This window comes from Tubulanus polymorphus, chromosome 3 (assembly GCF_964204645.1).
Source record: "Tubulanus polymorphus chromosome 3, tnTubPoly1.2, whole genome shotgun sequence".
In the NCBI taxonomy this organism is placed as follows: domain Eukaryota; kingdom Metazoa; phylum Nemertea; class Palaeonemertea; order Tubulaniformes; family Tubulanidae; genus Tubulanus; species Tubulanus polymorphus.
In genome coordinates, this window is record NC_134027.1 from 25,834,841 (window position 1) to 25,859,499 (window position 24,659).

The following is a 24,659-nucleotide window of genomic DNA, read 5'->3' on the forward strand; positions in this document are numbered from 1 at the left end:
CCGACACCGGAATAGATTTCAAACCCTTCGTACGTCAACCACGAACAGTCATTTTCGAAACTACATTCTACAATACAATAAAACAACTACGTGTGGATCATTAAGACCTAGTGCGAATAAAAAGAATATCAAGTTAAGGTTTTGAAGAATAGAAAGTAATGGATTTCTTATCTCCATATTACGGAGCCCTTTGACTTACCGAACTCGTCCTGGCCAGAAAACCCGAATATCTCCTAAAAAAAAATTAAAAAAAATAAGGAAATACTTTCTTGATTTAAGTAGAATCCTTTAATATCACTTCAATTCGTTTGAGAAATTTATTTTGATTTATGTTACACGTTGAAAAAATGTAAAAGACAATAAATTAAGCCGCGATGACACGAGCGTTTTTAGCCCGGGGCCTAATTAGGTTAAAGCATCACACCAGACCGTTGCCAAATTTTAGCATCGGTCAGATCAAATTTTGTGTGAATGCTTAACTGGTTCTGGATGTGACTCACCTCACTTGCCGCAGTATCATTTTGATAAAATGTTATCAATAAGTGAGTGATAAACGTGCGAACGCGCTCTCCGATTAAGCACGGGCCAAATTTGCCTCGAGTCTGGTCCGGGCCAGTTGACCCGAGCCAAATCGTCCCCTGCGGCGATCGTGGCTACGATTAAGCATTAACAAACGCAGTATTGCTATAAGAGTTTTATTTATCGATGTAACACGTAACAAGAGGTTGAAAGCAGACCTACAATCAATGGCTAATAAATACTAAAAGCTTGACGTATCAATCAATAAATGAAATAATTGGGTTATTTTTTTCGGACATTGAAAATAGTTGAAGTAGACCGGCTTCGTTTCAAACGTCACTCATTAACGTTTTCTCTTTATTCCGAATTCGCGGTGAAATTTGATTAATGCGTCGATTTTGCGGCGCTCGATTTCCCGTTATCACGCGCGAGCGCGGGTTACTTTCCGTCTGAGTCTGACGTGTATCGATAAGTGACATGAACAGTTTTTACGGAGAAACGTTCTTATAATAAAGCGGGGCCGCCGCAGAGTAAGGGGGAGGTTACGAAGAACCACCCGAAATCCGACAAAGGTCTACTTTTGAAAAAAGAATTTTTAGAAATTGTCCTATGTATTCCCGGTCCTATAGGCCTGTGGTCGTATTGACTGGCATTGAATTCCATAGTGAGACTAGAATTACGAGTGTATTAGCCACCAAAACGCGATGTCTTTCACTCCCTGCGAGTTTTTTTTAATACCCACAACCCACAGAGCGCGGGGAGAGAGACCAGAGAAGAACGTTCGACCAAGAAACTCTGTTGCCACCAGGGTTTGAACCCGTAAACCCTGGATTGACGAGACCAGAGACCGGCGAGTAGTTTCAAGAAGTTCCGTTAAGACCTCACTTCAATGAACCGCCCATAAAACCAGTCACGCTATGGCCTTTAAAAACACATGTCCCTCGATGAAACAAAATACAAAATGAAATGATAGATGATATAATTATTTGTGAAAAAATCACACATTGCAAATAGAATAGAAACATAATAGATAAGTTTATATGGATAGAATGTCTACGATGATAACACGACCAACATTAATATCAAACAAGACATATTTATTCACTATAGACGCTTCATGATAACTCTTGCACACGAAACAAATATGCATTTTCTTAGGTTTGCGTGTATTGCAGATAGTTATAATATCAAAGTGTTTATTTCGCACAAAAAAATACAGATATATCGAGAGAAAAAATGCAGTTTTATTATGGCAGATAAGTGTTTTGTGAGGTCACGTGATACGTATCAGTTGTCGGTTACTTTTCGCCGCCGGTCCTTCCGACAACGTGGATAAGCATTCTCTCGCGATTTAGCAAAGAAGCCACTATATGGCAACATGATACCGACTTCATTTCTTTATCCGATCCTTATTTCTACACTTTTTTATGTAAACATTTGTATAAATCACGTATCGTACTTAGTTGATGATATCATAGGATATCTGGCGATTTTTTGACCGAACCTTTCGCAAAATATGTTTTATTTACCGAAAACCACTTTAGTTTCATCTGTTGTTTATTCAAGTATTGTGTTATATTGTATTGTAATGTATTGTATTGTATTGTATTGTATTGTGTTGTGTTGTGTTGTTGTGTTGTGTTGTGTTGTGTTGTGTTGTGTTGTGTTGTGTTGTGTTGTGTTGTGTTGTGTTGTGTTGTGTTGTGTTGTGTTGTGTTGTGTTGTGTTGTGTTGTGTTGTGTTGTGTTGTGTTGTGTTGTGTTGTGTTGTGTTGTATTGTGTTGTATTGTTTATTTAACTTCGATGTTTACACAACGATGGACGTAATATTGACAGAGATGATAATTAATCAATAGTAGGTATACGAATATTATCATTAAGTATTTTATGGCGTTATGTCACAAGGAGGAATTTCCTGAGTTTGAATATTTTATTGAGATATAAGCCCAGCGAATTTATAAGGTTAGATGATTTGCTGGAGATGATATCAATGAAATTTATTCTAGTAGGAGCTTGATAATAACTCTTTGGGAGTAGGTCCCTTCTTATGTCGTTGTAAATTGGACACAGAAGTGACGTGAATTTGACAAATTTTACAAATGCGTTGTTCCTTAAGGGTTAAAAGAGTTAACAAACGACAGGTTTCTATCGTAAATTAACTTTAATTTATCAATCAACTACATGTCTTTTTTATTTATTTTGCTTCAAACAAAGTTCGTCGTCGTTTTCCATTACTCACGGAGCGGGATATCATATAAGAAAATACGTAGATATAAACAATCCATATATCGATAAAACTAAAGTTACGTTAATTTAATAGACGAACTAACGTTAAGTAATTTGGTTGAATTAGAAAAAAGAATTCACAGAGGAAGTCTCAAATCTCTTGGTTATTTTATATTGAAATAGTCACTGCCGCAAGAGCGTTTCCGGTGTGCCTGCATCCAGAACCAACCGTTAAACATTGAATTATGAACACTAAAAAACGATAAAGTCCATGATCGAAAAGGACGAAACGAATGAAAAATTGTTTGAAAATATCATTACCTTCAGGATAATCAAAAACAACAGAACTTCAATTAATTTCATGTTCTGAAAATTTAAACATAATATAACAACATCAAGTGTTTCTTGAAATTCTCAAGAAGGTGTTCTGATGATTTCCGAGCGGCATAGTCATAAATACGTAATACAGCTACATAAAATGTCCAACTTACCTCGGAACTGAATGTATTAACATCGGCATCAAGTTCACGGAGAATCAACTCCGAAACTAATGACTGGTTTAACCGTTATCATACGGATATATATACACTTCACCGTTTGATTTAATTGCGGTAATGAATCCTCGATTGCCATTGCCTCTTCTAATTTCTTTTCACCGTCGCGTCCGATAATCGATAAAATTCACACAAGAGAAACGGTTTTATATTCAAAGTTCAAGCGTCGATTGATGGTTATTAGATTTAGAACCAGCCGTTAACGAGCAAATTTTCTTCAGGTCACTGGCTTTCAACTCATTATTTACTTCATTTTTTAAAATGGTTATACAATGAAAAAGTTTCTAATGACTTCTGTTTGAACGATTTTTTTTAATGCGTAGGTAAGTAAGTGCACCCGATCGGATCGTTACGTTGTCCGTATATATCTGTTCATTAATTTTGGATTGTTTCTTATCCGCTTATAATGAGTTTCGTATGTATGGCTTCAAAAAGGTCGCATGTATACTCATAAAATCAATACCGTAGGAATCGTTCGTTTTGAATGAGAGCGTACTCGCGGATCGAAAGTTTAAATACAGTAGTATCAGTTACAGACAACTCAAACATCCTCTTTTGCACAAAGGGAACTCTAAACTACAAGATGCAAGCCGACTAAGTGCTGTCTAAAGTCGGTCCTGCCTCGTACCGCGAGATACTCGTCGTTAACGGGTCTTAATCACCATGCTGCCCTCGCTACACTGTAACGTGCAGCGGATTTTTTCAAACATAAATCAACTCTGGTTACGCCTTCACACGCACTAATGCGCTATGTCTGATATAAATGAGACTATTCTAAGAACGATAGCGCGATTGAATTAGTGATCAGCGTTACCACTGCCGGTTGATTGCCAGGTTCGCCTCGTGTTAGTGTAAGACAAATCCGCTAACGTTGATCATAGCGGCAGCACCTGACGGTGTAGTAACGTGTTTCCTTAAAAGATTAAAACTCGAGGTTGAATGACTTTATTGAGGATAATTAACCGCTAAATGTCTGATATTGAAGAGTTATGGATATAAGACGTAATCAAGCAGGGTTAGAGATAAGCGTGGACGTTATCCTGTAACGACAATACTAGAAACAAAACAGAAATTTGGTAATAAAAGTAACAAACTTTATTACAGTTAAATTTATCACATCGAATTATTCAGTATTTTCTCATGAAAAATCTTGATTCTGAAAGCGTTAAATTTGTTGAACGAATGATACGGTATCAATCGATAGTATGAATATCGTTTGATACCGTATCTGATACTCTGTATATCTGAATTTTATGCACGCGTTACCGGTCGGCGATGCTAAAAGATTTGTGGATTTGTAGTTTACTCCTCATTTACATTTACAACAAATCAAAATAACAGTTTATATTTAAACATTTGATTCTGATGAATATAAGTATGATTAAATACATCCATATCACATATAGTAATAATAATAATGATCATTATATAGATTCGGTGGTAATTTATGTACAAATACTAACATCGTCTTTCTATTGATACATACACGGATATTGGTGAATCTCTGAGTGCCAGCTATTTAATCACTATAACACGGACTCGACAGGTTACGAGAAATGTTTATGATTCTCACATTACAAGATCGTATTCACGCAATTAGAATTACCATAAGTACCTTTTCAAAAATGTTATTTCTAGTTTCTAGCACGATAACACAGGTATAACCGTTGTCAACACACATATGGCCAAGAAAATAATATTTTCATCTGGACTTTAATCCGGTGTTCTTGGTGCAGATCTTAATTAGAGTTTCAATTTAATCTATACCAATGATCTTAATTACAGAAATTAGATTTCTATTTGAAAATTTCCACCAAGAACACTGCGGTCTCGCACCGCATACACGACGCACTGGGTCCATGTACATTTCCCGATATTCAATAGCAAAATTACGCACCATTTAAAACATTCAGTAATTCAAAAAGTTAGTCTTCATTTCCGTCATATCTTCGTCTTTATTGGCTTCACTGTCTTCAGGCTCCTTATGAAAAATACAATACGTCTAAGTTAATGATAAAACAATGAAAATAAGTATTCAGGAGACAGTTACACATCAGTTCCAGGCTTATGTATTTTCATTTCGAGGATCAGAATTTTGGAAATGAACTGATTTCATCTGATAAGTCAAGTATTGTGCAACAACTTTAGAATCAGGTCCAGGGCCAAGTTCCACGTGCGACTTTGAGTTAACTATGAGAAGTCCTGTTTCAATGTTTAAACTCTGAGTCCAATCTAAACTTAGAACCGTGAAACAGAGCAATTGACTTGGCTAAATGTGTTTTGAGATAAAGTCTTGAATATTCCAGGTTGGTTTCGAATACATTTTCAGAATTGGCTGACGATTTCTGTTCGCAACAATGAACAATACCTGATCACATAATCCATCACTACCATCTCCAGATCCGGCGGAAGTGCAACCGGAACCAGTTTCCGGTTTGTTCGTCGGTCCATTTCCGGATCCAGCGGCCGCAGCGCCGCCTACCGGAACGACTCGTACTCCCGCTGATGGTCGAGTTGGCGTGGCGGTTGTCGGTTGGATTTGTCCAGTAGTTGTTTCGTCGATGACGATCTTATCATCTTCGGTGTCAGATCTCAATACGAATTCCAGATCTTTCATCTCCTCGGTGTTTATATTGTCGTCGAACGTAGTGTGATTACACGGCTTTATTTCACAATTCCTCGTCTCGAATCTTACACCTTGAATATAGAAGAAATAGTTCATAAACCTAGGTGCAATTATTTTGCGAAATAAAATTCATTCATTCATAAGCTCCTTTTCAAATCACTCGACTTTCAAATGCTTTTAAGAGATATTTCTTGGTTGTTAGATTCTGGGTTCAACGCTCTCTAGTCTTCATTTGTTTTAAAGGATAGCACTTTTGTTTTAGATAACTTAAGCTAAAAAAAATTGATACCTTGTATCTCCGCTCTGCTGAGCTTAAAAGTTGACCCGGCCGGCCGCCAATCTACCCTATACATTACTTTTTTTTAAATCGTGATCAATTTTACCATAACAGACCCGGCCGCTGTAGAAATGAACTGTTAACAAATTCTATCATATTTTACAAAAATGACCCTGCCGCAGCGGAGAAACAAGTATCATTTTTGTTTAGCCGTATAGCTCTACTTAGCTTTGCCTAATTTTGTTTATTTCGAAGTTGTTCTTATAAGGTTGCAACAACCCCAGTTGACGTCATTTCTGATTACTAAATTTGTCCCTTTGTTCTTGATAATATGTACATGTACAAATCTCATATTTTTGTAAACTCAGAATTCCTGAAGGTACGGTCAAAGGTTATAGTCGAAACGTTGAATCGAATAAACTTATCATTCCGGACTTTATTTTTCATCATTATTGTAAGATTATGTTTATCATCATCACAACACGGGCAGGATTTTCATTAATGATCGTAAGTCCCTTTTCGAGTGCGCTCTTCTAGGAGAGGAATTATCTACTTTATTTTTCGATTGCCGCACTTAGAAGATTCTTCCGTCTCCGTGACGGCAGATATCTGCGACCAAGAATATTTCGTCTTCCGGAATGAGCGCATTGAAAATGGCCTATCACACTTACTCGTTGATTGTCCCTGAAGAGGACGTAAATATCGTGAATGCGAATCACGTTGTAAAGTAACGTTGTAAGAGTTAATCTCTTAAGAGCGATTTGAGTTCAATAGTTTCATAGATCACTCTCTGAGACAGACGACCGTGATGATTGGTTTTCGAGGAGAGGCTTTAGCGATTGAAATCAACCCTTTGACTCGTTACATTACGATGACATTATTGCCAAGATCCCGCGGAGATGATTTGTGTCAAACTGGCCCGGTTCAAATTTGGCCCCTGCTTAATTTGAGAGCGCGTTCTACCGTATTCATTCACTCGTTACTAAAATGATGCTGTAGCAAGTGAGGTGAATCACTTCCAGAACCAGTATAAGACGCTGTAAATCGACCGGTGCTAATGAGCGCGGACCACATTTGGCACCAGGGCCAAATTCGGTTTTCGTATCTAGTCGACTAGTGGTCGGAACCAATAACCGAATGCGCTTAATTTGCGAACTATCTCCAGAATATAGTTCCGACTAACTGACAATCGGTTTCACTTTGTTCGAATATAGTCGACTGGTTCAGATAACCGAAGTTCGCCCGGTGTGAGCGAATGGTCCGGGTTAAAAACGCCCGTGTGCTCTCGCGGCTTATATACATTCTTACCGCTGCAGTCGCTACCGCCGTTTTTCGGAGCCGGACAATCACAATGTCTGATCCTCTTCTGGAAACTGATGTCATCGATATCTCCGCAGTCTAACGAACAGACGCCCCACTCTGACCAATCACACCATCCTCCATTTACTTCAATGAAATTTAAATCCATTTAGTGTTTTCTAAATATCAGTTACGTTAATACATTTCCTTACAAGAGGTGCGGGTCCAGAGTGCCTCGCATGTCTCCCGTGAGGCACTCAAAAATTTGAAATGCTGTTCTTGAAGAAAGGTAGACACAAGTCAAAAAAACTTTGGGAACGTTTGAATTGCTTTTTTATGAGGCAACATTCCTCGAGTAAATTTCTAAGTACACTAATTCCGGTGAGTTTTGGAGTTTGAGGTGGAGGGTGTGTGCCCTTGTCCCCAAAACAATTATCTAACTTGGGACCAGTCCACAGTCATCGCTTAGACTTAAGACTAGTGTGAGACCACGTTAGTTCTATAGCCAATCTAACAACTTAAGACCAATCGACTTAAACCCACTTTTGAACTTAAGATTCGACTGTGGAACCGGCCCACGGAGTCTTAATCATAGAAATGGTGGAAAATGACTTATACTGTGATTGATTATACGTGGGATTGATTCTTATATTGTCCTCTTTTAATTAGTTCTCTAGAATTTTCCCCCATGCGAGGTAGTCAACACTGGATCGACGCCTGTCTTCTAACTAACAAACCTTTCACGCAGTCGACGTGGTTGACGCATTCCTGTTTATCAATCTGATTACCGGCGCAGTATCTACCACCGTGTTGAGGACGAGGGTTTGTGCAGGTGCGCGATCTGAGTTGGTATCCTTTCTGACAAGCTGCCGCCTGACATTCTCCGTAACTTGTCCATTTCGACCATCCTCCGTTAACTGCATAGATATACAGATACATCTATCATACTGTTCTTTAGGACCCTTAAGTGGTGCACTTAAAATAGTGGTATTTCATAAACTGATATCTATAAAACTTTGTATGCTTCATGGTACGGGCGTTCAAACAAGCGAAGCAAACACACGCTATATGGCTGCTTTGCTGCTTTGCTGCCATATTTCATACATTTCGCTTTATCCAGTGTTCCGTACTTTTAAAAGAAGGTTGTCACTTATAGATCGAATGACGTTCAGTAAGTCACTTATCAAAATAAAGTATGATCGATCGTTAAAGTAATCGGCTCGTTGGTCTAGTGGTATGATTCTCCCTTAGGGTGGGAGAGGTCCCGGGTTCGACTCCCGGACGAGCCCCGACTTTTTTCGTGTGACTAACCTGGACACGGCTTGCTGGAGTTGATCGTTTTGAACTGCTCTGAATCTCCTTCACACGGGCGCCCGTTATGTTTTGGTTTAGGACTGTTGCACACTCGTGTCCTCTTGGAAACGCCTTCGCCACACGTGACCGTCAGTCTAGACCAACTGCTCCACAGCGTCCAGCCACCGTCAACTGAAATCAATGATGTAGCCACGTATGATCTGTATCTATAGGATAAAAACCCACTATGTACAATTAAAAGAATTTAAAATCGAGAATTTATTTCTAAAATGTCAAAACACGACGTTTCGATCTCACACTAGAGATCATCGTCAGGTGACGATGACGATGACGTCACACCTGACGAATTCTTTTAATTATACATAGTGGGTTTTTATCCTATTATCCGTTCACCACGTTTGAGTGTGGTTATCGTACGATCTGTATCTATGTTAGTCCTTGAAAGAAAACATCAACACGATATTTCCATAGGTGCAAACAGGTACTTTATCTGTTTACCCCGATATAGAACTTTCGCGGCACATTGAGTGTGGTTTAAACAAGAAAACTTTTGTAAATGTCAAAAAGATTACAATGGCGAATGGTCAAAAAACCCTAATATTCGTAACAGTATGACAGAATAACTCAAAACCGACGTTGCAATGATTTATATTTTGAAAAACTATGACCATATTTGAATTCAATGTCGAATATTAATTTCCTGTCTATCTTCGAGCAGATCTGCGGTTACCAGGAGTGAATGCCTATGACGGATAGGTAGCTCTCAGCGGTAAGTAATACTCGTTTGATCGTGACTGCATCTAAAACAAACACTCGCCTGGAATTGGAAACTCTATAAGCACAGTAATCAATCTTTACCACGAGGCTATACATATTAAACACAGTCGACACTTTACCGCAGCAAATACGTCTCATAAAATGTCTATGAATTGAGCTATCGTTTAGCCGTCATACTTATCCGTAACGTGGTTTGTGTCGTCGTCGGTTCTGAGAAATTCAAGTAAAGCGTTCGTTGCGTACACAAACTAGTTAGATCGCAATATGAGAGATGATCGATGTTGAACATTTGATGAATGGCGAGTTTCAATCTATCTGTCAACACTCATTATTGAATACTTTTTATCGCAAAAAAAAGTCTTCAACTTGTATTCGCCTTTCAGCTTTTTAATAACTGATTTAGTCTCCTGATAATACGGAAAACCCCGCAATACAGAAAAGAAAATGAGTCTAAAAGGTTTCGTTGAGCTTTATTTCGATGTTTCGGTTTTATACCAATAGTCATCTTCAGGAATACTGATGATGACTATGGGGATAAAACCGAAACGTCTCGCGGCTTAGTTATACTGAACATTTCGTCATTTCTATTATGGAATTTTCTACTTATTGCATATTTGTTTTCATCTCTGACGATAACTTACTCGGACACAATCTTTCCTGGCATTTTTTATGCTCGAACGGTGCATTCTTGCAGTAGTGGCCGCCGTAAGCAGGTGGAGGGTTGTTACATTGGCGCAATCTAACTTTAACCCCCGGTCCACACGTAGCCGTACACTGTGTAAATGCATTCCATTCGGTCCAATGGCCATCGACTACGAATATCAGAAATGACAAGATTATAAAACCGTTACAATAATGTTTATATACATTGATACCTAGTATGCGTTATTCTAGGGGTTCTGTGTAAGTCGATGTGCACTACGTCATCAATATTGGCGTTTAATAATGTCAATTACAAGGTGAGTTTGGCGTTTATTTTGTGTAATCAAATATATTTCAAAACTCTTAGCTTTATTTGATAAAATCTAATAATTGATTTTGAGAGCACGTGGACCACGTCATCAATATATCGGGGCTAGACTGGTTGGCGGTCAATTCAATTCAATAATCGATATATTCAAATCCAAAAATCATGATTAACATAATATAAACCCCACACCTTAAAATTAGTTTTCTTGTTTGGTTATCAGGTTTACGGATATTCTTTCCCATGTAGAAAATAACTCATTCGGTGACAGGTTTAGAGTCACGCTTATTATGAATTTCTCGTATAATTAGTTGATGATACAGATTAAAATATACACAAACATGATACAAAATGGCGGAGGAATATAGGACTGTAAACGATTATACATCGTCGTTGTCTCTGGATTTCTGTACTTATTCTAGTCCTCTAAAAGATCTTTTATTCGGGCAGGTCTAATGAGATCAGACTGACAAGGTCACCGAAGCATTTTACGCGTAAGTTAAAGCTAAATCTTTTCTATGCAAATTTATGGCAAATATAAGTGTAACTATTGCCTAATGATGAGGGACTATCATGCATTACTAGAAGTATATGTAGTATATCATCTCTACTGTCTCTTATTTGCTGTACAAAACTAAGAAATCTCATGATCAGTTGAAATTCTAATTCCCGAGAAATGCTAATCGAGTTATAAGTATTCAGGTTTTCTTCTGATTTGTCTTGTTTTTAGCCGGAGCAACTGCCGGGGCATTGGTCACAATTACCTGGACATTTCCTCTCGTTACATGACCTGGTACTGGTCGAATTTCCCGGACAGTATTTGCCATCATTCATGGGTGGCGGATTGTTACAGCGACGGAATCTTGTCTGTATTCCTCCGCCGCACGATTTGCTGCACGATCTCCATGGATACCAAGGTGCCCAATTACCATCGACTTTAATATATAAAAACAGAAATTGGCGACGGCAATAAATAATAATATTGTTCTCGCTACTGTGTGAGAAATATTGCATCAATTAAAGCGTCGTATTTGTGAAGACCATGGGCCGACCTTCAAAGCTTTACCAGTGGAAAAAAAGGCTTTTTTACACAAATTATTCTTGTAATCAATCTGAAATTTCGTGGCCCGAATCAGCTGCCTGTTTAGGTAACTTGCAATAGAATTGAATAGCGTTTAATATTACGAAAATTTTCACCTGAATTGCTTAACCAGTCTTTTAGTTAAACCATGGACTCTGAGACTTCGTTTTAGGGTGAATGGCTAAACACTCCTTAATTACTGGTTAAAGCTTCAAACAATCAGCCTCTGATCATATGAATGAATTTCCCTAGTTCCTGTTAAAGGTAGCAATTAAGCGTCTCTCAATAGTTACAGTCTCATAAATTAATTTCGTGAAATGTTTATCATTTCTAATGTTCAATAATTGCTTTTTTCTCATCATCTTTCTGATATGCATTTATCATGATTATTTTGTCATAGAATAAAAACTTCTTTGACGTTTAAGTTCGTTAATGATGATGATTATTAAAGGCATCCAACATAACGTTTACATCGGTTCGTGATCGTGATCAGAGAAAATATGATCATGTTCTTTTCTTGTCAGAACGAAAAAACTTGATACGCAGTCGGCGAAAAGTCGGGCATTACGATAAAACTTATTTTCGCATCAGTCATAGGTGGATTGTGATCCTTTCTGTCGCTATGGTCGAATAGCGAATCGTTAACGCCTATATACATAACATCGAGGTTTATGCAAATACGGTGCACATTTAAACGTCGAGCACTGATTGCTGCGACGCGTGGAAGTCAATTAGAACGTCACATCGATACAGCTTTATATGCGTCGAGAAATTACTTAAGCGAACTACGCGATCAATTAAACATTCTATCGATCGCCCATTAATGAATATACCTATACTAAACTCTAGACATTACGATAATGTCATTGCATAAAATCACGATCCACTTCGAGAACACTATTCTGTTATTTTTAAATATTTGCTCAGATTCGATATAGAAAAATGCTTTCATGTTTTTCTTTCCTAACTAGATACGCCATTTTACGGTTCTCAATCTATTACGTGTTTGCTATCACGTCTAGCAGTATATCGAGATACTCCGCTGTTAAAAGACTTGTCTAATTTCCTGTCGCGCATGCGCGGACTGAGTTATACTAGAAACACCATCATCAATCACAATCGATACGTTTTGATCATAAAACAACATATCACTATTACAGAAATAATCCATTTCCAAAGCGTCGTAGGTCATTTTCTTTTGTTGCGAGATGCAAAACTCGGGGTACAAACGACGTCGTAGTTCCATTGACGAAGCGACTTGTGACAATAACAGACAAAATATCGCCCTCGGGGTGACGTGTGTGTTTACCTACCTGGGCAGTAAGCCAGTACGCTGCAGGATTTGGTTTGTACTGATAAACCTTTACATCTATTGGCTAAATTACACGATCGCCTTCGTTCTTGTATTCCGGCCATGCACGAAGCACTGCAAGCTGTCCAGTCCGACCACGGGCCCCATTCTGAATACAAATAAACTTGTAGTATACTTGATATATACCTGCAAAAACTCCTGCGAAATAATTTTTGTTTTTCTTGCCAGCTTTTGGCCACCTTGCAATGTGAATTGTACGACATAATTGTCCGTGCACATTTTTTAGGTGAAATATGAAGCAAATAAATACTGAAATTCAGTAAAACATGGAATATTGTAACACGCATTTTAAACGTTAATTTTATTTTTTCAGTAGACCCGAAGATGACCATTAGAGTATGGGCGGAAACGTCCAACTCAATGAAATATTTCGGACTTTATTTTGGTGTCGGGTTTTTTTATGCCATAATTTTTCTGCTTGTCGCGTAAACGAATATTTTCTAGATAATTCGAATTTCTGTTGCAGAAAACCAACAAGCTGATTCTGTAAAATGATTAGGTAAATGGCCAATAAATCAAATCAAATCAAATGGCGATTCCTGCCCTGGCAAGTGGTTCATACCTGGATTGACGGGTTCCCGTATGGTAGTTTCATGTACGCCGCTCGAAGGAATGAAATTCTGAATGACGTTTGACTGATGAGGAAGTTGAGTACACGGTCTACACGAGAACAACTTCTTCCCGATTCGATCCTGAAAAAAAAAGAGCCGGGCTGTTTAAACAACTCCGTTCCCTCGTGCGTGCATGTATAGGTAAAGTAAATTTGATTAATCGGTGAATAAAACATGCGCCGATACGAATCTGGGATTCATTTCGTTGATTGGTTTTGGAAACATAAGACACTCCTTTCATCTGTTGTCGTATGAGTCGACTATTGATCATCCAGAAATTTTCTATTAAGGTATCATCGTGACGGAATCTGATCACTAACAGAAAACTAAATGTCAAACAATGTCTATAACCATTTACTTGATAAATCGTTGCATCGTAGGATAGAACAAATAATTGCCGAGCATTGCCGCGCTATCTCGACGAGAACTGAGATGAGACAATCATTAATCTCTAGACTATCAGTTTTTACTGAAGTTCCGTCTCCGAACGCCTTTTTCTAGATAATCATTGCACGTGTTGAAAAGACCGAGGGAAGATTATCTCCTACCGCGCTATCGATCGTAATGTTGTTAAAGTGTCAGGATTGTTAAGGATGATTCATCAATTTGTCGGGCGAGATTCGCGAGTATTAGATACATTTTTAACGAGATGACGACACACGACAAGACACTTGTTGAAAAATACCAGTCATTATAGGCTACAGTTCGTATGATGAGAGAGTGTGACCGAACTTCCCTAGGTATATACATGTTTCAACAGGCGACGAAAGCTGAAGTATGGTTCATTTTGTCCAATTTATTCATTGTTCGAAATTGATAATATCATTAATATGATTTTCGCAACATACATTGACTCTAGGGTTAAAAACATTGAGAATGAACTGATTTCAACTTCTTCGAGTTAACTCTAACTCACAACTGTGGAAATGGATCTAGGGGATTCATTTACGCAGTAATGAGTTAGAGTTAACTCTGAGTTAAAATCAGTTCATTTTTAATGAGTTAACTATTGAGTCAAATCTTTATTCGCAAATGTGGAACTGAATCATTGTCCATTCATTCAAACTAATATCCTCCGGATCCAGTTCCACGGTTACAGTTTGACCTTCAGGTTAAAACCATGGAAATTTTTTTCAATTCATATTAAAACCATGGAAATCCACTTTTTAGCCCCTTTACAGTCAAATCTTAACTCTGAAGAGTGAACCCAGGTCCTCGTTTATTTATATATTAAGAAAATGTCAAAACTGAAAACTTCATCTCTGATCGCTTGCGTGCCTCGTATTGTGAAGGTCAATGTCACTCTTCTATTCAACCAGTTTGATAGCGCGTTCACGGTCACGAAAGATATTCTTAGATGTCACGATATACCACGCATGGAATAACGGAAGATCTCGCATCGATGGATATAATCTTTGTACGGATAAATAAGCAGTTTATTCGTCAATTAAAAAGCATGTTTTACCGTCCAGGGTAACCGGGGATGAATAGGCAGTAAATAGTATGGTCCAGGGTACTCGTCGGCGGATAGAATCTTGTATATCGTATTGCTAGTTGGATCAGCGTTAACATGTCGCGAAATGTTACTTGAAGAATACGCAAAATGGTGATAATGTGATCCTTATGGCCTATTCATACGTATATTAGTCGTAGTGCGTTCACACTTCAGCATGACAGTGACTCGCAATGTCTGGTACATCAGAGACGACACGACAGATATAAACACTGTTCAGATGGGTGACACCAAATACACGTGTATTCTTGGCACTGTAGAGGTCATGCACCTCACACCAATTCTGGCGTTATAGTATGTTTGTCCGCTAGTGCCATGCAAAAAATGATAACACGTTCATTTACAAATTTACAGAATTTCAGGGATATTTCATGCTTTAATGTGTTTGGCCGTCAATATGGCGTTGTCACGTGACAAATACACATGGCTGCACGGCCTCTTTATCATCATTGAATATGAAATGTATTTGAGAATGGGGACGTCCTCTGCCCCTCTCACCCTCTCCCTCTCCCTCTCCCTCTCTCCCCTTCTCCTAATCTGTCTCTACCTCAACAAATGCGTAACCAGATGCCTTGTTCTGTCGACAGCATGCTTCGGCAGACCGGAAGTGCTTCTTCATTCGACTACGACATCCTTGTTTCTTCGGAATGAATCGTCTGAAACAAACTTCAGCATCTGAAAATAGAAATACAGCAATATTAACCACAGATTCCAGTTCCAATGAAAGTATTCATAATCCTGAATCGATTCATAATAAAGCGAAGTAATGATAAAAACAAATCGGTCTAGAATTTGTGTGAAACTCAACTCAGGGCTTAGTCTCACGTTTGAATTGGTTAAACTGACTCTACAGTTGAATTTGACTAGAATCCAACATGGAACTGGGGTCCGCAGACTGTTGAGACTCGGAATACATGCTCTGAGTGCAAATATTCGGTTTGAAATTGAATTGTATCAAGGCAAGTAAATGCGACGACAGTATGTCTGTTTTTACTCGTGTAGATCCTGTAACGATACTGGCGGCGGCGGCGGCGACGTTTGGGCGTATCGATTGACTGTGACTGATACGTCCCACGAGAATAGACAGTATTCCCCGCCACAAACTCATCTGTTTTCGTCATTATTCCTCAGACAAAAACAACTGCATAGCTGGCCTCAAATTGCTTCCCGTACAAAACAGTTAACTCACCACATCCTACTAGTCTAACAGTAAAACCATGGATTATCATAACTTCAGTAGGATTATATTGACACTTTTTTTCTAAGATACCAAACGTTTTGCTTGGACCATTTTTTTAAAGTTTTGGTTTCGATAATGATATTACATCGCAATTTCCATAAGGAAATTGTATCTTGGAGGGAAATGTTCGTTTGTTGAACTGGCGTGTTTTATGCACTGAGTTGATATGGTATGATAAAGATACTATCAGCTGGATGCCGCGGTTATGATACTTTAGAGACGCTATTTACTAATTAATCGTATAATTCTGGTGTGATTATCTACCATTTGTATGTGTTACGCCGGGGATTCAGACAATTACCCAGGGTTTTTTATGGTTACTGTATATATTTTCTGCTCGGCTTAAGAAAGCTGATGGATCGATGAAGTACGTGCCTTCGTAAGACCGTTACAGATAAAGCCATAACCGTTACTTCATCAGTCGTATCCCTCGTCACACCAGAGTCGACATGGCCGGCGCCATTTCAATTGATAAACCTGACGTCAATGTTCAAATACAATGACTAAATTAAAGATTACCAAATTATTCATTCAAACCCGTCTTAAAAGCCCAAACACACGCACACGACGCAGGGAAACACATAATCAAAGATCTTGATCTTGGAAACATTGTTTCCCGAAACCATGTTTCCTGTAAACGGACACGCCACAGGGAAACGCTCGGAAACATGTGGCTGTCTCCAGTTTCCGTGTTTCCTCGCGGGCTTAACTGGACATTCCGAGAATACAGCGATTTTTGTTTATTCAATGAGTAATAGTCATAATTTGTTTACTGTCGACGACAGGTTTAGAATTTCACGCGATAATTCTGTCCCTAAATGACATCACTAGTCGCTTATATCCTGCAACTAAAACCGTTTCTTTATTCGACTGATGTCACTTGGTTAGTCATCGTTTTGATTATGAATCCTAAGTTGTGCAATATCACCAGAAGATAGATAGCCCAGTAGTCCCGATATATAAAAAAAAAGTTTTAATATTTTTGTTACGATAAAATTGGATTGATCTGAACTCGGTCTATTGGAATTACATGGTGTTTATTGATGTTTCATAACAAAATACTATCGGAATTTCGTAAAATCTCGGCGACAGGAACGAGAGTGAACGAGAATTTAGATTGACGGGATGCGGTACATCTAAACGCGTAATGGTTATTTCTAGTGAGATATCGACTCGGGGACTGTTTTAGAATCAGAATACCGTTATTCAAATTCCGTTCTTCTTCAAATTCAAGATAAACGCTTCACGATGATGTAAAATCAATAAATCTCTAAACCCGCGCATCGGATTTCCTACAAACTGTTAATAAATTTCCCTCTGAGGCACAGATTACCAGTTTCGGATTCCAATCAATTCTTTAATTAGAAGACGAACAAAAATTCAGGATTTCCTCGGCGAATTTCTTTCGCGATCATAAAACATAATACCATACATCGTACGTGGGATAAGACGTTTCTTTTTCCGTCGTGAAACGAGACACAATTGAATAATAAAAATCTACTTCCTACTCTGCGCAAATGTAAAGGATCGGTCGATCTAGCTAAACGAGTATGACATATTATCTGATGTCTGCAGAGAGGAGAGGTCCAGAAGCAAATAGCGATTCGACGACGTTAGTAGTAAGTAGGCGAAATCAGGCGAGGGATAAATGTCAATTCTAGCCGAATCTACGACCAAACGGTACCTATTTACGATCGAGCAATCGCGTCGCCACTCAGGAGGAGCCTTACCAGAACATCGCATGCAACTCAATTTCCGAATAATTACATTTCTTGTTGAATATCGTAAAATGCCGGGCAAAGTAGAGCCAGATCGCGATAGAGTGGATGCAAAGCGACGCTCTCGGTAACAACGGCGCATACTCTTGTATCTTGTCGATATTGGAATAGTTAAAACGAGAAACTTCATATTCATTTCCCCGGGCATCGCGTGTTTCGTATTCAAATATATACATACTGTTCCGTGTATAAGTGGTATATGATGATTTGAAATAGGCTTTTATATCGAAAAATAGATTCACGCGCGATCGATATGGGGGATTTCAAAAGGAAGTTAGGAAACTCTAGAAAATAGGCTTATGTATTTCGTGTCCAAATATGTATATGATAATTTGATGTATGCCTTTCTATCGAAGAAAGGATATACATCGAAATAATGCTTAATGCTGATAAAAGTTGCACTGGAAGGAATTTTAAGATATTTCGAAATTATGCGAAGATGATTTTCAATGCTAATTCAGCAGAATCTATATCAAGAAATCTATATAAAACACCGGCAATAATGAAACTTAAATGTCAATTTGAATAATTTTGATTTTCTATAATTTGTTGCCTAATCGTTCTGACGATTTGTGGTGGTAGATATTGTCAAGGTGTCAGGGCGGATCTAGGGGCAGACTTTGACAAGAGCACAAATAAATGAAAAGGCGGGTATAATGAAAAAGGGCAAGTCAAATATTCACACAGCCAAAATAAGGGTCTGGAAAATTTTGAAATTTCAGTGCATTTTCATACAACTTCTAGGCATATGAGGTATATATAAGAGAATATAAGTTAAATCTTGCGCTGTCTCATTAGTTGCTATGGTGTAAAAAGTGCACTGAAAATTGTGTCATTGTATTTTCAAAAGGGCACTGGAAAATTGCGACGGTAAGTAAGTAAGTAAGTAAGTAAGTAAGTAAGTAAAGTTTATTCTAACCTTGAAATATGTACAGGAATTCTATAAAAATACGTTCATGCAGCGTACATAATAATTGGCACTTTTTACATTTGTCTTTTACTTAAAAAAACAGGTAGCACGTGCAGCTTGTGCTGCCGTCTGGATCGGCCCCTGGATGTCGTGTTCGCAGACGACGTATGACGCGGTATATTCAACGACACATAGTCGAGACCGATATACGGTAATCTGTGTGATAATCGGAAGATGCGCGACGGATATCGAGTTGTACAGCATCATAAAATGCTGCAGCGATGATTTGCGTGACGGAAAATCAAAAGACCACCAGACCGATGATCGCGGAGAGGAGAATTATTTCTGCGAGTGAAATAACGAGGTTCGAGGAGAAGAATGAGAATGGGAGATATAGAGTCGGTCGGCGGTGTGTGTGAGCAGTATGCCGGGGAATACATTACACGGTCGTATTTCAAACCGAGCGTCGTCAAACACGATAACAATAAAAATATTCATCATCGAGACGAAAATCCGTGAATCAAGAGCGAAATCATTTCAAAATCTCACCCACGAAACGAGAACAGTTCGAATTACAACAAGCATTTATGAAATGTATGTAGATTTACCGCAATACGATTTTGAAAAGTTTCCTTGAGCTGATATTTCATTCGACGTTTCGACTATTATCAGAATTGTCATTTTCAGGAATACTCAGGTTACAACTCAATTATTCCCGCCGAAGATGAATCTTCAAGCATAAAGTCTGAGAGCTATGGACTTACATATTTAGCAGCGAATGCAGGATAGTTAGTTGCAGGATATAAGTGACAGCGATGTGACTAAGGGACAGAAGTATCGCATGAAATGAAAAGATATTTACGGAATGTATGAAACATCGTATTTTGGTAGCTGGGTTAATCTCCGAATAAATGTTACCCGTCGCCTCGTGCGATGAAGACAATGAAGTCGTTCCCGAATGCTGAGCCGACGAGGCGTAGGTTTTTACGGGCTTCGTCGTCGAATAGATGCGTTACCCGATCGACTGTGTGACAGCCTATACAGCCTAACAAGAGACGGTTACCAGACGATGTATAAAATAAAAAATTTCTATAAAATTGATTACCATAAGGAGTTCTGGCAATCAGTGTATAGGAGGATATTGTAGGTCCCCCGTGGAGTCTATAAATCACACTCAATTCAACGGTACTTATATATAAAATACCATCATCCTCGATATCAGAGAAGAAGATGATTATGAAACGTCCTCAGCTGAGATTCATTTCCTGCTTAGCGTGAACATTAAGCGCTAATGAAGCAAATTTTCCCGATTTCGTAATTCGGATTGCGATATCGCCGACAGGCTCAGCGCTCGATTCGTGTTAGATTTTTACGCGTGCGATAAGATGTTTTGAAATGGAAAAAAGCTCGCGGTGATGCCGCCATTTTGAGAGGTTTTCTGCCCGTTTGACGACGAAAGCTAAAAGTAAGGAGTATAGCGACATGACAACGAGACAAACAATAATTAACACTTATTTATTTATTTATTTATTTCAGAAATAAATTGCAACAATGTGTACAATGTTATATTTAGTACATAATGTTGTAATATAAAACTGGGGTTTCAGAAAAAGCAAGGCTTGTATAAACTGAAACCCTGAAAAGGAATGTTAAATATATAAAATGTAGTAGTTGGCTAATAAACTGCTGTTTTAAATTAACTGCGATAAATACAGAGATTTACGAGAAAATACACTAGTATGCTAAATAGATATAAAGCAGCTTAAGAAGGATCAACAAAAGAGGACAATCAATTAATAAGTGGATATATAATGGCGTTTCATATTTGATTTGAAAATATTCAAACTTTTACTGGTTTTTATGACTAATTTGATTCCAAAGTTTTGGACCCTTTACTCTCAATGAAAACTTTTTAACATTAGTATGAATTAGTATTAGTAGTACTTAATGAACGCTGAGCAGCAGGAATATGAAATATTCACTGCTTTAATACAATTTGAAGCTCAAGTTTTGCTATCGCAGTATTCGGTGGTTTTGTGTGTACAGACTCGTGTATATACATATATGTGTCGCAACCCCGCTAATGGCGGTCATCCATTTCCATTACATCTGACCACAGCAGTCCGGTTCGCAGAGAATTCGGTAGATGCTGCGAAATTTACATGTCAGCAACGAGAGAAAACGAAATAATCACAGGGGCTTGTCATTGAAGTTTGCTGGTGGATAGTAGCTTAGATTCTCCATTATCCCAGCAATATATGTGAAAACTATATAAGATGACCCAAGTTACTATTCACCTCCAAACTTCAACGACGAGCCCCAGTGAAAATCATATATGTATTGCTTGATCTAGTATTCAATCTACTAGATTAATATAATATCTCTTATTTGCTGCATTTATTTCACATATCTTTCTAGACTGATGAAAGGTGGTAGAAACCATTCGAAATATTTCTATTTTCTAAATTAACTTTTTCGTTCGGTTAGAATCCAACATGGGATTCTTACGTTTTATTAATTACCGTAGTTGAATGGGTGTGTAAATCAGAGGGACTGTTGTTTATAATCACCGCGCCGTTAGACTTCTTCCTTAGAATTGTCGACATTATTTTCATTATTCGTGTAACGATGAAACGGTGAATTCCAATCACGACGGCTTCAAACAAGTACCAGAATACTTCAGACTAATTTCACTAGAAACAGCGTCGTCAGTCTGAAGACAGCCTTGGCGTCGTGGGCCAGACGTGAAACACCGGTTTAAACGGAATATTCATCAGCTATTATACACCTTACCTGGAATCCGAATCGTTCAACAGTTTCTATCGGGAAAATAATGTGAAGTGACGCTTTCATTTAACAGCGCATACTATAGACTCGTTAAATGGTTCAAGTGTGCTCACTTCCTTCAACATGCGCCTATAGTCGATGGTTCCTTCCTGCTTTTGAAGGTTATTTTCGTCAAACTGTTGACATTTGAACATGAATCAGAAAATGATTCATTTTGCCTCCGTTTTCAATCACGATTTAGAGAAATTGCGACGTCGAATCGAACGTGTGTTATTTCACACTGCCGACTCGATCTCATTCCGGGGTTTCGTCACGTTTTGTAGCACATGGAAGTTTAATTAAGTCTGGACGCCGAGATCAATGATCGCCGAGATCAATGGTCTGATGTGTCTGGTTAGAGAATCTAGATAAGCTCGCTACAAAAAAACCTAAAGAGTAATTTAGATATTTGGTCTTTGACCTCCCGAAGGCAACATTGGTTTTTGTATTTCAAGCAGAAACGATAAATCAAATTAATAATTCAAACTTAAGTTACATGAAACAATAGAATACACGACCCAGCCTAGAAATTAACATCTAAATTATTGACTTTCGACGCTACGACATTTCTGTTTAACCTAACTATATGGAATCTAAGATCAGCCGTATACGTTTCGTAATGTATATCCCGCATGTTGCTGCCAGACACATGGATAACAGTTCAACCACAGGGTGTCAACAACACTTAGGTGCTAAACGGCTATCTATTGCATTATGTATTCTGTTTCTTTCAAAATATTTCGAATTTTGCATAGATGAGATGTGTATTTTCGGTCAGAAGATTGGTTTTATCCAGCAATATCGAGTCATAGCGTGGCATAGGACGATTCCACATTTTGTGTCAACCATTTGGGGGACGACGCTTTATCCAATTTCATCGCCTTTTTCATCCTAAACGTATTCATTCTCGAATGAATTATTTCTTGATTATAATTAGTAGATAGGAGGAAAGAGTATTTTATATCTATTCGATCTCTTTATGAACACATGATATGGTTCTAGAAACTCAGACTCGGACTGAATCGCCATGAGGTCACTCAGTGGACGGAATTCAACAAGTGATAGGACACGTCGTTGATCACGTGATAGATAAACTATACGCTGGCTCTCATAAAACATTTCCTAACATAAATGAAATTCCTTTATAAAAATACTCAATTTTCAGTCATTATCTTCGGGTGGATAACTATAGGAAAATCACGCTATTTTATGCTAATTTCGATGGTATCCTTGTGTATAATATATATGGATTTGTGTGGATTGATTTCTGAGCTGTACGTTATTTATACGTGGAAATCATGTGTGACATTTTATCCGTACGCCCCTGTATCAGTTTGGTCGATACTGGTGGCTTATGTAGGCATCATACCACGAAACATCATCTGAATATTCGTCATCAACGCAATCTATGCGGGTTTTGTAGGATAGGATTAGATCCGTTTGCCAAGAGATTTATTACTGAATTTCTGGAAAAATAGCTATAACGCCAACTCAAATAGAGAAGCTACTTTTTATTTCTAAAAAAATTTGACAAAAAAATCCTTATTCTATTATACCCCACAATACAAAAAGAAAATATTTCCTTGAGCTAGTAATATTTATTTCAACGTTTTGACTATATACTAATCGACATCTTCAGAAGTACTGAACAAACACAGATGATAACTATCAAGATATAGTCGTAATAAACTACTAGCTCAAGGAAACATTTCTGACTAGAGTTTTTTTTCGTATAACGGGATTTTTACCGTATTATCGTTTCGACGCGGACTCAGAGTGTTTTATCACGATTAAAAAATGCTAAGTTTCCCGTTGAAAACGTTGATAACCAACTTGTATACGTAAGCATGCTTCTACAGTGCATCGAATAGTTTTCGAGAATATATTCATAATTCAAAACGTATCCATACGTGCCTCAATATAATTCAAACGTTTATGACGGATCAAATTTCTACGCAAAAAGTGATACTTCTACACAAAATGCATTTAATAACATATGACTGTACATACCACAGGGGCTCGTATCAGAGTTGTAGGTAATGTAAAAACGATAATCTGTTAATCCAATGTATATAGTATATATAACATAATTTATTTTATGTATACTATCGACATTGGATTAACAGATTATCGTTTTTACATTACCTACAACTCTGTTACGAGCCCCTGTGGTACATACTCTGACATACTGGATCAAATACATGTGCATAATATCAGTAATAAATTGTTCTTAATGGTTAAAGGAAATTCAGTTCGTAAGAAGATATGCAAATTTATTATTTGTTTTTAAGGTGGTTCCGCGATAATGTTGCGTTTATGCGACAAGTGTAATAAACTCACTTACCAATGGTGGATAGAAAAACGACAGTCACTGTAATCCAAACGAACCAGATACTTTTTTGTTCCATTCTTTCCTGTATTTGAAACCGTTGTTTACATTTGCCGTAGAAAGGCTTATAGTTCGTCTGCGCGAGTAAATCCGGGTTTTAGCGACGTATTCCTACGCGCCTGATGGGATGACGAATAATGGCGGCAACTCGGCGCTCGCTGCGTGGCAGACACACGGCTCGGTATCCTTAGTAACTGATGGTTCTGTGAATTGTCGAGAGAAACCTCCTCTCGATTCGTTCTTCTACTCGTATTGAGTCGATAAACTCCAAATTTAGCGCGGAAATGAATTTGCCCGCGAGGTTCGCATGCCAAGAGCGACATCTTTCAAGATGAAATTGAATTTGTACGTGTGTGCATCGTGGCATTTCTTGTTCTGCA

The 24,659-nt window shown here is 38.1% G+C and overlaps 1 protein-coding gene and 1 non-coding gene across 2 annotated transcripts; one reads left to right on the forward strand and one right to left on the reverse strand.

The window, feature by feature from the left end:
* Positions 1 to 4,422: 4,422 nt before the first annotated feature.
* On the reverse strand, positions 4,423 to 24,455 carry LOC141901959 (properdin-like). Its single transcript, XM_074789568.1, has 11 exons — positions 24,235 to 24,455; positions 15,684 to 15,811; positions 13,575 to 13,704; positions 12,954 to 13,100; positions 11,324 to 11,494; positions 10,234 to 10,404; positions 8,813 to 8,986; positions 8,239 to 8,418; positions 7,511 to 7,648; positions 5,668 to 5,996; positions 4,423 to 5,280 (listed from the first exon to the last, which is right to left on the reverse strand). The coding sequence occupies exons 1-11, from the start codon at positions 24,296 to 24,298 to the stop codon at positions 5,209 to 5,211; spliced, it is 1,704 nt and encodes a 567-aa protein (XP_074645669.1). The 5' UTR covers positions 24,299 to 24,455; the 3' UTR covers positions 4,423 to 5,208.
* On the forward strand, positions 8,719 to 8,790 carry Trnap-agg (transfer RNA proline (anticodon AGG)). The gene has a single exon. It is a non-coding gene; the product is annotated as a tRNA-Pro (tRNA).
* Positions 24,456 to 24,659: the final 204 nt, after the last annotated feature.

What these genes read in the sequence shown, in the direction of transcription:
- LOC141901959 (XM_074789568.1), bottom strand. Translation starts at nt 24,298, where the DNA reads ATGGAACAAAAAAGTATCTGGTTCGTTTGGATTACAGTGACTGTCGTT. An exon ending in CGTTTTTCTATCCACCATTG is followed by an intron (nt 15,812 to 24,234) that starts GTAAGTGAGTTT and finishes TTCTATTTTCAG; the next exon opens with ATGCTGAAGTTTGTTTCAGA. An exon ending in TAACGAGAGGAAATGTCCAG is followed by an intron (nt 10,405 to 11,323) that starts GTAATTGTGACC and finishes TGATATTCGTAG; the next exon opens with TCGATGGCCATTGGACCGAA.